Here is a 15,003-nt window from a genome sequence, read left to right on the forward strand (position 1 = left end):
GATATCCATGTGGGAGGGTGAAGTGTCTGATGGTCACAGTGCAGTGACACTAAGCACCCTTTAAATTACTGCAAAGTTTTCCCACCTTTAGGGTGGGAACTCATTCATTTGAAAAATTTGTTGGTATGGAACATCTTTGGTGTAAAAAAATTATGAATGACTCAGTTAGCTGATGCAGCTCAGAGGGAGTGTGCAAGACTGCAGTGTTTGAGACCGTGGAGTGTGTGGGGCCGTGGAGTAAGGCTGCAGGCTCAGTTCTCAGTACCACAACAACAATCCAGTGGAAAACAGACCAGGAAGAGCGGAGCTAGGAAGATGCGTCTTTCTAAATATATAAGTTTACTCTGTGTTAATAAATACATTTATTTGTGTGTTTGTTTTTAAACTATCATTTAAAGTGACAGTGGAAGCAGTTAAAGTGGTTATCAGCGTCATTAATCATGACGTGGTGTGGGGAATACTGAGCAGTTTTAAGCCACGAAGTTCACTCCCACATAGCCTAGACTAATGCAGAACTGCATGTTAAGGTTTGTTGTTGTTGTTGAGGAGCAGGTGTGCATGCACTAGTGCAGGTTCCTGAGGAGGCCAGAGGAGGACTCTGCACCCCCTAGAGCTTGAGTTGGAGGCGCTGTGAGCCGCCCAGTGTGGGTCTGGGAACGGAATTCCAGTCCTTTGCGGAGCAGTTTGTGCTCCCCCACCAGCCAGCTCTTCAGTTCCTATATTATTTAACCCATCAGCATAAAAAAAAAAACTAGAAAAATTAGTATATTAGAAAGTAAGAAAATCAGCAATGTTAAAGATATTTCCTCATTCTGAAGGAAGTAGAGAGGTTAATTTTCTCTCACCCATAGGCATTGGCTTGTCTTTGAATTACTGTTGAGTTGTGTGCTGTATTCACCCTGTTGGAAGCATCACGTGCTGGGTTTGTTTTTTCTTCTTTTGTTTATCTGTTTTGTTTTTGTGAGACATACTTACTCTAGCCCTGCCTGGCCTAGAACCCTGTAGACCAGGCTGGTTTCAAATCACAGAGCTCACCTGCCTCTGCCTGCCCAGTGCTGGGATCAAAGGTGTGTGCCTGGTGACCTGAGTTCAGGCCTGGGACCCACGTAGGTGGAGGCTGTCCTATGACCTCCAGGTACATTCCTGTGTGTATTCATACAACTTTTTTTTTTTTTTTTAAAGCAAACAGATCTGTAGGAATCACTGATAATATATCTTAAAGCTATTTATTTCAAATAGAAACGCAGTGACTCTAGGAGATGTGACATTAGACAGTAAGGAAATCATCTAACTTTGCTCTTGAGAAATAGGGGACTACTTTTTTTCCTTTTTCCTTTTTTTTTTTTTTTTTTTTGGTTTTTCAAGACAAGTTTTCTCTGTAGTCCAGGCTATCCTGGAATTCACTCTGTAGACTTGGCTGGCCTTGAACTAGGAGATTTGCCTGTCTCTGCCTCCCCAGTGCTGGGATTAAAGGCATGGGCCACCATATCTGGCTGAAATATGGAAATACCTTTTAAAAATAAAATTGACCCCAGAGTAGTCAGGGTTGTTACACAGAGAAGCCTTTTCTCGGGAAAAAATAAAAATAAATAAAGTTGGCTCACATTTTGTACTGAATTCTCCTGTCCTTTAAAGTTAAGGCATTTTTCAGCTGTTGTAGTTGAGTATATTTGCTAAAAGCAGTTATTTTGAAAATAATTATATTTAACATAGCAAACAAAAGATGCTAAGCCATTTCCAAAACCAGAAGAGTAACAGTGGCCCACCTGCCATGCAGTAGAGTTTAGCCAACCAGTGCCCCCAGGAACAATGAGAATATTTACAGTTGTGTGATTATTTCCAGAACATCTAGAACTCGGATTTCTGGGTTAGCACATACATGTTCCCAAGGACTTGGGAACATGCTAAATTGTCTTACAGAAAATCTAGTATACATGTGAGCATCCACCAACCTGTGGATGGGATACTGTCTCCCTGGACAGCTTATGCTCCGCCCTAGCAGGTGCTCATCGCTCTTCTTCCTTCCCCATTTTATTGTATTTATTTATTGATCTGCTTTTCGTGGGTGGGGTACACCCATGCTGCTCCATGTATGTGGAGGTCAGAGGACAACTTTCTGAAGTCTTCTCTCTCTCCACCCGTGGGTCCAGTTGCCAGGCTTGGAAGCAAGTACCCACGGTTGACCCCACTGACCCATCCCTCTAGCTCACTTGTCCATACTGCTGTCCTCCTGGGTTTAAGGGAGTCTTCTGGCCAAGTTTCTAGTACACAATAGACATACAATACCATACCCAGTTTATTTTTGGAAAGAGCTACTTAACTGCTACCTTGCTGCTTAGTAGATAGTGATTTTGTTTGTTTGTTTGGTTGGTTGGTTGGTTGGTTGGTTGGTTTTTCAAAACAGGGTTTCTCTGTGTAATGACCCTGGCTATCCTGGAATTTGCTCTTTAGACCAGGCTGGCCTGATCTCAACAAAGATCCGCCTGCCGCTGCCTCCTGAGTGCTGAGATTCAAGGTGTTCGATGCCATGCCTGGCTATTTATTTTCTATTTTTATATTAAAAAAATGTTTTTTGAGACACGCTCTCATAGCTTCAGGCTGGCCTTGAACTCACTGGGTAGCTGAGCTTGGTCTTGAACTCCCCAGTGCCAGGATTACACCACCCCGCCCCTACTGAAGTGCTTTATATTTGCCAGAGACTTTGATGAGTTCTTTCCATACAGAAAGTGATGTTTTTGTTGGGTTCTTTTATTTGATGTGTTTTGTAGAAGACTCTCCATCAGTGGCATGTGCAGTGTTCAGCTTTTGAGACTTGTGTCTCAGAGGCATGTTCATGCAGGGAAGGGCACATAAAACACCTGCAGGTACTCCTTCCTACAGTTGTCAGGGAGGTTTGTTACATCTTTGTGACCTTTTTGTAGAAAGGACAATGACCTTATGTGTGTACAGTCATGGGAAAACATCCAAATACGGCATACCAAAATGTTAAAAATGGTTTTTTTTTTCCTGCTGATTAAGTTTCAAATGATCTTATTGTATTTTATCATTTTTATAAAGATTTATTTATTCGTGTGTGTGTGTGTGTGTGTGTGTGTGTGTGTGTGTGTGTACCTGCACATGAAGGGCAGAAGAGGGTGTTGGATCCTCTGAAACTGGAGTTATAGAACCTACTGTCTGGGTTCTGGGAAATTGAACCTTGGTCCTCTAGGAGAACAGCCAGTGTTCTTAACCACTGAGCCGTCTCTCTAACCCCTGTGTTTTATTTTTTATGTTTAGCTTTATGTTTATCCTATAAGCCTGTCACTTCTGTTATTTAATAAACTCTAGAAGGTGAAGAAGATATAAACACTGGACAGAGGGGTGGCTGTCATTCTTTTCCATGAGTGATTGATGTCTCTCTGCCTGAGAAAGACAGACTTACCTGAAAACCAGGAAGAGCTAATATGACAGTTCCATAAGTTGGTCAGGAAGTAAATGTCCATAAACCATTGAGTTTGTTATTTATTAGCAATGCCCCAGTAGGAAGAGGCATTAGACCAAAGTTCTCGTAACATTAACTGAAGGAGTCACTCACTTGAAGAAAGTGATAAAATTGCACTATAAAATGAATCTTGGTGAAATAGGAAAGTACTTCCATATGAAAAATTATTCTAAAGTTTATTTAGAAGATGACGGAGTCTTTGTGGACCAGAGGCTTCCTTCCTCACCGCTGCTCAGAGCAGCTCCAGGATTGATGGTGCTGTGGGTGTCAGCCTGGCCTGGAATCGTGGCCAGCAGCATGTGGCCTGTGAGGACTGAAAGCAGAGCTGTTGTCCACTTCTTTTTGTGAGATGTGATCTCACTGTATAGTCCTAGTCAGTGCTGAGTGCTGGGGTTACAGGCGTGTGTCACCACACCAAGCTGGTGTCTGCATCTGACCTATTGTCTCTCGTTTTTCCCACCTCGATCTTTTGGTGCTAGTGTTCATTGCTGGTGTGTGAGAATCATGGTCTAGAATTGTAGCCATAACCTTTGTTCTATCTTCAGTACTTTGGAGATCCTAGGATCTTCATTTGGGTATTAATCTTTTATTTTAGATGAATGAAATTGATCTATTTCATGTTTTAAATATTCTTTAATTATGTGTATATGTGTATGTGCCCATGAGTGTAGGTGCCTGCAGAGGTCAAAGGTATCAGATCCTCTGGATCTAGAGTATAGGTGGTTGTGACATGGGTGCTGGGACTTGTACTTGGGTCCTCTGTAAGAGCAGTACATGTTCTAAACCACTAAGCCATCTCTTGCCTCAGTGAAAGTTGATTTTTACACGAGAAGTAAGCATACCCATGCCCCAAGATACATTGTTTCCCTGAGTAAATATGGGATGTTTGGGGGCTCTGGGTTTGGCTCATTCAATGAAGTGCTTGTTTGCTGTACAAAGCATGATTTAGTTCAGATCCTAGAATCCATATAAGCCAGTCACAGCAGACTATAGACCAGGCTGGCCTCGAACTCACAGGGATCCACCTGTCTCTGCTGGAATTAAAGGCATGTCTCCCCGGCCCCCCGCTTGTCATATTTGAAGTGAAGATAAATGATGAGCCTGTTATTTAGTAAAAGGTTTGGTCACATAGTCACAGAGAACAAACATTTGCCTTTCAGGATAAACAGCTTGCCCACCATCTCTGCTTTGAAGTTTAATGGTGCCTTGACCATGGCAGTTGGAACCTCCACAGGACAGGTAAATATGTTCAAGGTGGAAATTTCACATGTAAGACAGTATTTTGGATATGTATTGGGAGACACATACTTGGGACAAGAAGTGAGGCTGTTCTCTTTGGCTAGAGTGGAGAGAGTATTCCAGAATGCCAGAGCCTTCTAGTACCTGGGGATTGGCCTAGGTTCTTTGGAACTGGAGTTGAAGTGGAGTAGTCCTCAGGGGTGTGTGTGTGTGATTTTTTCAAGCTGTTTCTCTGTGTAACAGCCCTGATTGTCCTGGAACCTGCTCTGTAGACCAGGCCAGCCTTGAACTCACAGAGATTCGCCTGCTTCTGCCTCCCCCATGCTGATATTAAAGGCATGCAACACCCTGCAAACTCTTTTTTCTTTTCCCACATAGTACTTAAACATCATCCTACAGTGCCCACAGAACTTGCCTTCGTCTTTTCAGTCTGTTTTACGCCTTTTCTTATATTGAACCCTTGTAAGTTGTCTGACCACAAAGAGATGGAGAGAGCCTCTAATAGATTTACTGCCTCTCTTCCAGAGCTGTGGGAGACCTGTCACCTGAGATTGTGAAACCCAGCTTTCTGGGCTCCCCTGCCTCTAACGATGGAAGTCAGGAGAGATTCTCCTGTCTTGGACCTGCCAGGCCCTTTCTTACTGAGAAATGCACTGGCTCCATTCTCTGTCACGTCACTTGTGGCAGCAGCACCTGCTGTGGCATAGGCCATCATACAGATTTGCTCATTAACAAGTGATATACTTAGTGTAGATCCGTAATTATTACATCAGTGTACCTAAAAGCTACTCCTGGGATTGAAGTCATAAAAATGTATTCTACAGGCTGACTTTCCTGTTGGGCTTTGAGTGAATGTGTTTGTTGTGTTCATAGGTTATGAAATACATGACAGTCATTATTTCAAGTTTATTTATTTATTTATTTATTTATTTATTTATTTATTTATTTATTTATTTATTTATTTATTATTTTTGAGACCGTCTCCTGCAGCCCAGGTTGGCTTCAAACTCCATATGAAGCCAAGGATGACCTCGAGTCCCTGATTCTCTTTCCTCTCCCTGTCCTAGGTGCTGAGGTTACCGGCATGTGCCACCATGCCTGGTTTTTGCCATGCTGGGAATGAACTGCGGGCTTCGTGCTTGTTAGGCCAGCGCTCTCTTAGCTAAGCCACCTCCCCAGCTTTCAGGGTTCTTACTTTTAAATGTGTTGTTTTGGACGTTGCTCATTTGACTAAAATAACTGTTTTCTCTTTTAGGTATTGCTGTATGATCTTCGCTCGGACAAGCCATTGCTGGTCAAGGATCACCAGTATGGACTGCCCATTAAGTCAGTTCATTTCCAGGATTCATTAGATTTGGTCTTGTCTGCAGACTCCAGAATTGTCAAGATGTGGAACAAGAACTCCGTATGTACTTTTTGTTGAAATTGTCCTCTGTTTTCCTTACCTCTTCCCAGTGCTTCTTTTGTTTCCTTTGTGTTTGGAGGCTTGTGTGAGTCCTTGAGAAAGAGGTGCTGATTGGCCATCTGGTAACCAGCAGGTCCGTCACTGTAGGACAGGGCACAACTGTGTTTGAGTAAAGCTGGCATGAGCTTGTCCCCAGTTAAGGAACATCCTGCTTGGCCAGCCTTGGCTGGTGTGCTTTTCATTTATTTAAGTGCATTTGTGCTGCCATGTGCGTAAGCCAGCCAGAGGACAATTGAGGGACTGAACTCAGATCATCAGGCTTGGCCGCAAGGGTCTCCAGCCCCTCAGCCGTCCTGCTGCCCCCGGCATACATTTTAGAGGGATGTTAGAGGGAGAACAATCACTGTGAAAGAGACTACACCCTGAACATCCCGTCTTTATTTAACCGTCGCCTGTGAGGGTGTGTGCTGTAGCGCATGTGGGGATCATAGGACAGCTGGGTGACAGCAAACACTGTGATCTGCCGAGCCATCTCCCCAACTCCATCCTGAGTGCCAGAGGCTCACTCACCACCCCAGCAAAATCCTCAGGGCTGACATTGCCTTTCCACGCCAGAGTCACTTCATGACTCAGGTTCACACCACCTCAGACAAGTAGAGTTAGAGATTGAACCTGTACAGTAATTTCATGTCAGTCAGTCTGTCTGTCTGTCTTTGGTGGTGGTACTGGGATCGAGCCCAGGCCTTTTGTGTGCTTGGCAAACACTGTACTACTGAGTTACATCCTCAGTGTTCTTTTTACTTTTTATTTCAAGAGAGGGTTTTGGTACGTGAATAGTGTTTCCTTAATGTTTGGATACTGGGTGGTGGTGGTGCCACACCTTTTATCCCAGCATTAGGGAGGCAGAGGCAGGTGGATCTCTGAGTTGAGGCCAACCTGGTCTACAGAGTGAGTTCCAGGGCAGCCAGGGCTACACAGAGAAACTCTGTCTCAAAAAAAAAAAAAAAAAAGGAAAAGAAAAAAAAATTGATGTTTCCCTTTAACTCCAAGTGTTAAAAAGTAACAACAGTTCTGCATTGCTGATTTTAATCTACCTTCTTTTTTTTTTAACTATTTATTTAAAAGTTTGTTGTTTTAAGGGCAGGGTCTTATTAGCTCAAGATAGCGTCAGATTTGCTGTGGGTGACCTTAACTATTGATCTGCTACTGAGCCTCCAGAGTACATAATTGTAGGATCCTCCCACCATGCCTAGGCTCATTATTTTGTTTTTTAAAACCTAAGTATTAGCTGAGTGTGATGGCTCATGCCTGTCATCTCAATGCTTAGGAGATAAGATAGGAAAATCAAAGCCAGTCTGGGTTAGAGTGAGACTCTGTCTTAAAATCTGAGAGGACTGAAGGTAATTCCATTACATCAATAAAACAAATCAGATACAGCAATTGCTTCTCTGTTATATTCTCTCTCTCTCTCTCTCTCTCTCTCTCTCTCTCTCTCTCTCTCTCTCTCTCTTGGTTTTTTGAGACAGGGTTTCTCTGTAGCTTTGGAGCCTGTCTTAGAACTCACTCTGTAGACCAGACTGGCCTCAAACTCACAGAGATTCGCCTGCCTCTGCCTCCCGAGTGCTGGGATTAAATGCACGTGGCACCGCTGCCTGGCTCTTTATAAAAATTAAAACAATATGTTAAAGTTTTATACATGTGTATGCATGTATATCTGTGTTTCTGTCACATTCAGGTGCCCCCATGGAGCAAGAATTGCAGGTGTTTGTGAGCTGCCTAACCAGGGTTGTGGAACAGAGCTCAGGGCCTTTGGAAGAGCAGGAAGTACTCTTAACTGCGAGCTTTCTCTCCAGCCCTTAATTTTGGTTTTTTAGTACATACGCTAATTCTATAGGCTTAAAAGTGTTAATTTAAAAACACTCCTAGATGGCACTGGGCAGGAGGCCCATGCCCACTGCACTCATTGCTTAGAGCAGCTACTGGGACCTATGGGCACCTGCTGTGCTTGGGCAGAGGGCTACAGGCTCTCAGTTACAGTCCAGCCACCTGTCACTCTAGCTTTTGTAGCCAGTACTTTAGGGTTTTTGTTTGTTTGTTTGTTTGTTTGTTTGTTTTTAATTTTGCATTTTGTAGCTAGAGAAACGGCTCAGCTGTTAAAAGCACCAGCTGCTCTTCCGGAGGACCCAGGTTCAATTCCCAGCACCTACAGGACAGCTCCAGCGGCCTCTTCTGGACTCTCCAGGCATTGCATGCACAGGCCGCATAGGCCTACATTCAGGCTAACACACATAAAATGAAACTAAGTTCTTAAGATCTTATTTTAAGTTTTGCATTTTTGTCTCCAGAAGTGTGGTGGCCTTACTTTCTGTATTCTTCTGGCTCTGTCTTGGTGTTCACAGCCATTCTTGAGATGTATCCATTCCTGTGACTGTAACTTACAAGAGGAGAACCACTTATGGCATTTCTGAATTATTGGAACTATCACTCTGACGCTTACAGGGGCATTGACTATGTTTTCTGCTTTGTAGACTTTGAGTTTGGAGGGTTCAAGGGCTCTTGGGGGACTTGGTATATCTTAGACAAATAATTTTTCTGACAGTCCTAACTAATGAAAAACTTTAACTGGGTGGGGTGTGCTCGCATATAATTTCAACACTTAAGATGCTGACTTGAGTTCGGAGGACCAAGAGTTTGCAGTGAGACCCTGAACCAAATAAAATAATACTACTAATAATAACAATAACAATAACAATAACAATAATAATAATAATAATAATAATAATAATAATAATAATAATAACTCCTGCTGGTTACGTTTAATTGTATAAGTGCATACATTTTTATTTAGATATATTCTCACTATGTAGATAAGGCTTGCTTGGGACTCACTATGTAGCTCAGGCCAGCCTCGAACTCACCATCCTACCTCTACTTTCCAAATGCAGAGATTATAGGTGGGAGCTGCCACGGCTGTCTCTTCTGTCTGAAAACTCCCAAGATACTGTAAAGAAGGCATTCCCTTGACCTGGCTCCCATCCTGCCTAAGCTAGTGACCCGTTCAGTTTGGATATGTCCTTCCAGACCCCTTACTGCTGCATTCCTGTGCTCCAGGGTCCTGTGACCCATGGATCCCTTTGTCTCTGGTTCTGTGTGCCCCATGTGTCTGCTGCGCCTCACCATCACAGTTCTGTCTTCTTCCTTTCCTTGCCCTCTCCTTCCCGCTTCAGTGGGAGATAGCTGGGCCAGCACTTAGCTACCGTTTTCATGAACCATGAAATCACCATCCTGCCTGGGCTTCAGCTCCACCTACTTCTGCCCTGGCAGTACCATATCCTGCTGTCGGTCTTCTGGTCATGACTTATGGCTGCAAGAGCTGGCAGAACTTGTCAGCATCCCCACTTGAAGACATCACATCGTAATTATGGCAATCGATTTTATTTTGGCATTTTGTTTCTTAAGACTAAACACTTCCTCTTGACTAACAGGTTACCCAGCTCTGCATGACCTGCTTTCCTTGTTTATCCTTCTCATCTTTCTCCACACCTACCTCTTTCTGGGCCTTTTTTCTTCTATCAATTTTTAATAGTACAGCAGACTGCTCCCCACCTTTAAAGTAGGATGTGTTAGCCTTCACAGTGTAGTGACTGATACTTCGTATTCATGGGGCTCCCTGTGGTATTTCTTTGCCTTTTGGGATTTGGTGATGCTGATGCTGCACAGTTCAGTTTTAACTCTGTCTTCTGCTGTGCACCCGCATCTCCAAAACTTGGAGTCTTCTGTTTTGTTTGAACAGATCAACTTTCTGCCACAGTTTCATTTCTAAGATGAGAATATTTGATATGTTGATAAGACAAGTAAGATTTAGGCGGGGTGGGGGAGGGTGGTTGAGCAGGGTTTCTCTGTGTAACAGCCCAATAGCCCTAGCTGTCCTGGAACTAGCTCTTGAAGACCAGGCTGACCTTGAACTCACAGAGATCTGCCTGCCTCTGTCTCCTGAGTGCTGGGATTAAAGGCTTGCACCATCAGTGCCTGGCTGACAAATACGATTTTTAAGTATAAAATCTTTAAATTAGGTTATTTCTTTTATGTAGCACTAGGAGGGTTGTGGTCTCCATTTTATTTTCTTTATGTGCCATTGCTAAAAAGCTGTCTTTCATGATCTTAGTAATCCGGTTTTGCTTACTGTTTTAGGGAAAAATATTTACTTCACTGGAGCCAGAACATGACCTTAATGACGTTTGCCTCTATCCCAACTCAGGTAGGCGCTCACGTTCCTGTGCTGGAGTTTCAAACTGCATTTACTTCATAAAATAACATTTGGCCTGGTCAGGACAGTGCCTGGGTTTATCAGACACTTGGAAGAAGGAAAAGCAGGAAGCAGTGTGGGTGACTCAGGAAAGGGCACTTTCATGACTCAGTGCTCAGCCCGCCCGGCTATTAGTAGAAACTAGCAACAGACTGCATGCAGGTGGCAGGTGAAGTGCTATTTTGGTATATTCTTTATGTGATTAGTAATAGCATGTGGAAATCGAGGTTAGGGATATAGAGGAGGCTGCAGTCACCAGGTAATACAGATGGTTATAGAGGTTTGGGGAGATAATGCATCATGTACTGTTCAGCAAATTATATGATAGGTTTCAAAATTCAGCAACACATTCAGGGCAGATCCTGACGGGGATCTGAGAGAATGAGAACCCTCCCCATCTCAAGCCATGTCCCCTAAGGACAGGCACATGTAGTTCTGCTGATGAGACAGACAGCAAAGCCTGAAGTGCCTCATCATGCACATGGAGATAGTCCCATGCCAGTGTGTTAGAAGGAGTCATGAGCCAGAGCCGCCGAAGGTGGGCAGAGGAGGTTTGCAGGGCATGTGTGGAGGGCAGTCATTGAGTGGGATTAAAATGGCTCTGTTGTTGAGGTGACTGACTGAGAAGACAACGTCAGAGGAGTAACAGGGAGGGTTGTGGGAAGGCTGAAGTGAACGGACACTGGACTGCAGGTGGTGGCAGCCCAGGAGTGGCCTAAGAACCTGGGCTCCATCTCTCACCAGATGGCCCACACACATGAAGGTGGGCTAGCTTGGAACTGCAGTACCTAGGAAAGTAGTGTTCTGCATTGAGGCAGTGAGCATATATGTGCTTCTGACATCTAAGTACTAAGCAGTGACATGAGAGGCATAGTGTCTGTACAGCTCAGCACCCGAGCCTCCTGTGCACCATAGCGTAACTGATGCAGCAGGCCCTGCACTGACCACAGCTCAGCACCCGAGCCGTCTGTGTATAATAGCATATGTGATCTCCAGGTAGGCAGGTGTGCTGAGAGAATGTTCTTAGGTAAACACAGGCTGATCATTGAAGAAGTGGAAGTGATATGCCCCACCCCCCAGGGGACATGCAAGTCTGTAAATAGCAGGAACCATTCTGTTAGGAGCCACGGGAGAAGAGTGGATGGAGAAACATGACAGGAGGGCTTCATTACTGAATGAAGCGCCTGGCCTTTCTGACCCTGAGGTAGAGTCCAAGGCAGTCTGTGCTTGCAGCTGGAGCCTGAAGGAAGGAGCAGACGCACTGGCATTTTCAGTCTGAGTGCAGAAATGGAAGTCGGTCACTTATTTACTATAACCTGTGTTATAGTCAGGCCAACCTTGTGGTAGAATGTCTGTCTCTTGGATACACGTGGTTGCTCCTCCTGGTGTTATTTAGCTTGTTTTCTATCCTGTGCTGGACCTAAAGTAGCAGTGAAGGATTGACTGAGCTTAGCAGTGAGTTCCCCCAATTTGATGGAACTTAGTGAGCTCTGCTAGCTCCAAGAAGTGTGTGTAGGTTAAAGATCATGGACAGGCCGGGTATGGTGGCACTTGAGGGGCAGAGGCAGGCGAATCTCTGAGTTTGAGGTAAACTTGGCCTCCAGATGTAGTTCTAGGATAGCATGGCTACAGAGAAATCCTGTCTTCTGAAAAACCAAAGCAGGTTCTGTGCATCAGCCCTCATTCCAGCAGGTCATCCATACATCGTGATAGCGTTGGTTCGGTGTGTTTGGGAGTCTCCTTTGCCATGTGTGGTTTGGATGAAGAATGGCTTTTTCTGTCAGATGACTTACAAGAGGCAGTTAGGTATACAACAGCCAGGCCAGTAATTGTTTCACAAGACCACGGTACAGTCATGTGCTGGCCTTGGCCCACTGGCGTGGGCTCCTCACTATGCTCGGAGGCTCTGTTCTGCACTGGCTTTACCATACTTGCTCTTCCCTTCCCTCTGCGCTGTGGTCGTCATCACTAGGTACTTACTCATAGTTTAGACAACCTAACACCCCTTTTTGTATGTTCACACACTCACTTTTAGAGTGATTAGAGCCTAATCATGACACTTGTTTAGTAGTGTTTTTCTATTCTGTGAAAGACAGCTTGGAATATTGAGAAATGATTTTGCCTTCCTGGCCTGTATCTGGCTACTCAGGCAGCCCTTTGCACAGCTCTCATGCATTGACCAGCCATTCTGTACAGGTCAGGGTGCTGTCAGGCAGCACAACGGTGGGACCCAATGTGTATAGCTCACTGACGAAGAAAGCATGTAAAGATGATGCATGTCTGAGACCCATCCCAGCCTGTAAAAACAGGATTAGATGTTCAGAGCCATTGGTAGAAAGAGATAGTGGGCTTTGGACTCGAGAAAGACCTGCCTCAGGCTTTGTTATGCCCATCACGCCCCTCAGCTTTCTCACATGCCATACAAAGGTGCAGGAGACTTCCTGGACTCTGGAAAATGCCAAGTTGCTCTGCATTTCCCTCAGCATCCTCCAACAGAGCATGACATGGCAAACAGCCATGGGCGTTTGCACATGAAGTCTCACAGTGTACTTACTGCTCCCCACGTCAGTGAGAAGCTGATGGGGCAGATGTGTTCCTGCTGCTCCTCTTCCCAGAATGTCTGCCCTGAACCATTCAGAGTGGGACTAAAGCTATGTGTTTCATTGCAGAGCTTTTCAAATGTGGTTGACCAGCTGGCTAGTCAGCCTGCCTGTCTGCCCTTCCTTTTTTCTGTGCTTTTAACCTTCGGACCCCTTGCAAATTGGTACTTTTGTACAGTACAGTCCAGATAATTACTAGCAAAATGGTCACACACGGGGATAACACTGCCCCGCGGTTTTGTTTTGTCCTTTTTCCACACTGCCATGTTAAGCCGCCTCCAGGCTTTTAGGTTCATTTTCTGTACTTTTATCTCCAGCCTGGTAGTGGGTTGCAGATGGCCCAGGGCACTTACCTTGAGTAGCACTGCTGTAGAGCACTGTCTGTAAATTTGTGTCCTGGACCCTGGTGAGCCTTTTCCCTGAAGTACATGCAGATGACTTCTGACTTGTGTGTGTGCTCAAGGTGAGGGGTGGGGGTGTGCATACACACACTGTATCAGATCTCCGAGAGTGTCTTAGACTACAGATGCTGATGTCTTTTCATTTTGTCTGTTTTGAGTGGAATTTTCATGATCCACTTTACATGGGCTGGTAATGTTTATTTTAAAGAGTACCATGCTCACTGAGATCATATGTGAGCTTATCAAGAAACATACATTATTATCTTGTGGAGGTTTGGGTAGATGCTGTCTGAGTTCATGTGTAGACATGAGAGGTGTGGCTGTAGTACATCTTGTCACCTTGGAGGGTACTTGCTGGGAACTGAACCATTTCATACCTGACGTGAAGTAGCCAAATACCTACAAATGTTGGATCTCTGATTTCTTGGGGTTATAGGAAATAACAGGGCTGCCCTCCAGCCTGGTTTTGCTTTCTCACAATGGGGATGCCATGGAGACTAAATTAACTTCTCTAGTTAATTTTTTAAAAAAATATTCCCTGAGATGATTGTAACACTCTGACATATGGGTCTTAAGAAAATATTTTCTGTGTGTTTTGCCTGAATTTATGTATGTATACCACATGTGTGCTTGGTGCCTAGAGTGGTCAGCAGAGGGCATCAGATCCTCTGGAACTGCAGTTACAGATAGAACCACCCTGTGGGTGCTGGGAACTGAGCCTGGCTCTCTGCAAGAGCAACAAGTGCTTTTAGCCACTGAGGCATCTCTCCCGCCTTGACACGTCTTTTGGGACATGAGTCTTTTGGGGGTAGTTCTATACAATGCTCCCTTAGTCATTTTGATCTGTAGTTGGCTGTGAAGTTCAATGCAGAAATTCTGATGCTGAAATCTTTTGCTTCCTTGAGTCCTGACTCCAGGGAGTCTTTTTTTCCATTATTATTCTCTGGGCATTTTATGCATGAAGCTGGAAATGCTCTGGATCTTGTGTAGAGCTGAGTACCTCTCTGGAGCCTGCTCATGGCCTTTGCTCATGAAATTCATAGACAGGGAGTTCACAGATAGGGAGTCAGCTGTCCCACCACTGAGGTCCCTTGCCCAGAAAGGCAGTTTGCAAGTACTGGCAATACAAACCTTTCAAAATGTAAAACAAGTAGAAAAGGGTACTTCCTGTCATGTGTTTAACTTTCTCATTGTGTTTGTTTTTAGGAATGCTTCTTACTGCCAATGAGTCCCCCAAGATGGGCATCTACTACATTCCGGTAAGAGCCAGCAGGAGCAGGCACAGAGTTTGTGTGTGAACTGGTTGTGCTGACAGCCTTTGGGCTCTGTGTGGCTGTGCTGTACTGCGGACTCACTGTCAATGAGTAAATGTCTCAGCATGCTGCAGTGTGGATTGTTTTATGCTGTCTTAGTGCAGGCTGGAAAAAACTAGTAGTCTCAGCTTTGTTGTTTGTTTGGCTGTGAAATGTTTCAGAATCTAGAACATTGATTCATCTATTGACTAATTGGAGGTCTAAATCAAAACTAAGAATCTAGTTCTCTTCTTGTTACCTCGCTTTTACAAATAAGTT

At 44.4% G+C, this 15,003-nt stretch overlaps 1 protein-coding gene across 1 annotated transcript in view; it reads left to right on the forward strand.

Moving 5' to 3' along the window:
* Nol10 (nucleolar protein 10) overlaps nucleotides 1-15,003 on the forward strand; it is an 84,267-nt gene that overhangs the window by 15,439 nt on the left and 53,825 nt on the right. The window contains exons 10-13 of the mRNA XM_038320817.1: nucleotides 4,642-4,720; nucleotides 5,976-6,125; nucleotides 10,317-10,383; nucleotides 14,639-14,691. Of these exons, the coding sequence (XP_038176745.1) occupies nucleotides 4,642-4,720; nucleotides 5,976-6,125; nucleotides 10,317-10,383; nucleotides 14,639-14,691 (349 nt within the window). The remainder of the gene's footprint in view (nucleotides 1-4,641; nucleotides 4,721-5,975; nucleotides 6,126-10,316; nucleotides 10,384-14,638; nucleotides 14,692-15,003) is intronic.

Source organism: Arvicola amphibius, chromosome 2 (genome assembly GCF_903992535.2).
Source record: "Arvicola amphibius chromosome 2, mArvAmp1.2, whole genome shotgun sequence".
Classification (NCBI taxonomy): Eukaryota; Metazoa; Chordata; class Mammalia; order Rodentia; family Cricetidae; genus Arvicola; species Arvicola amphibius.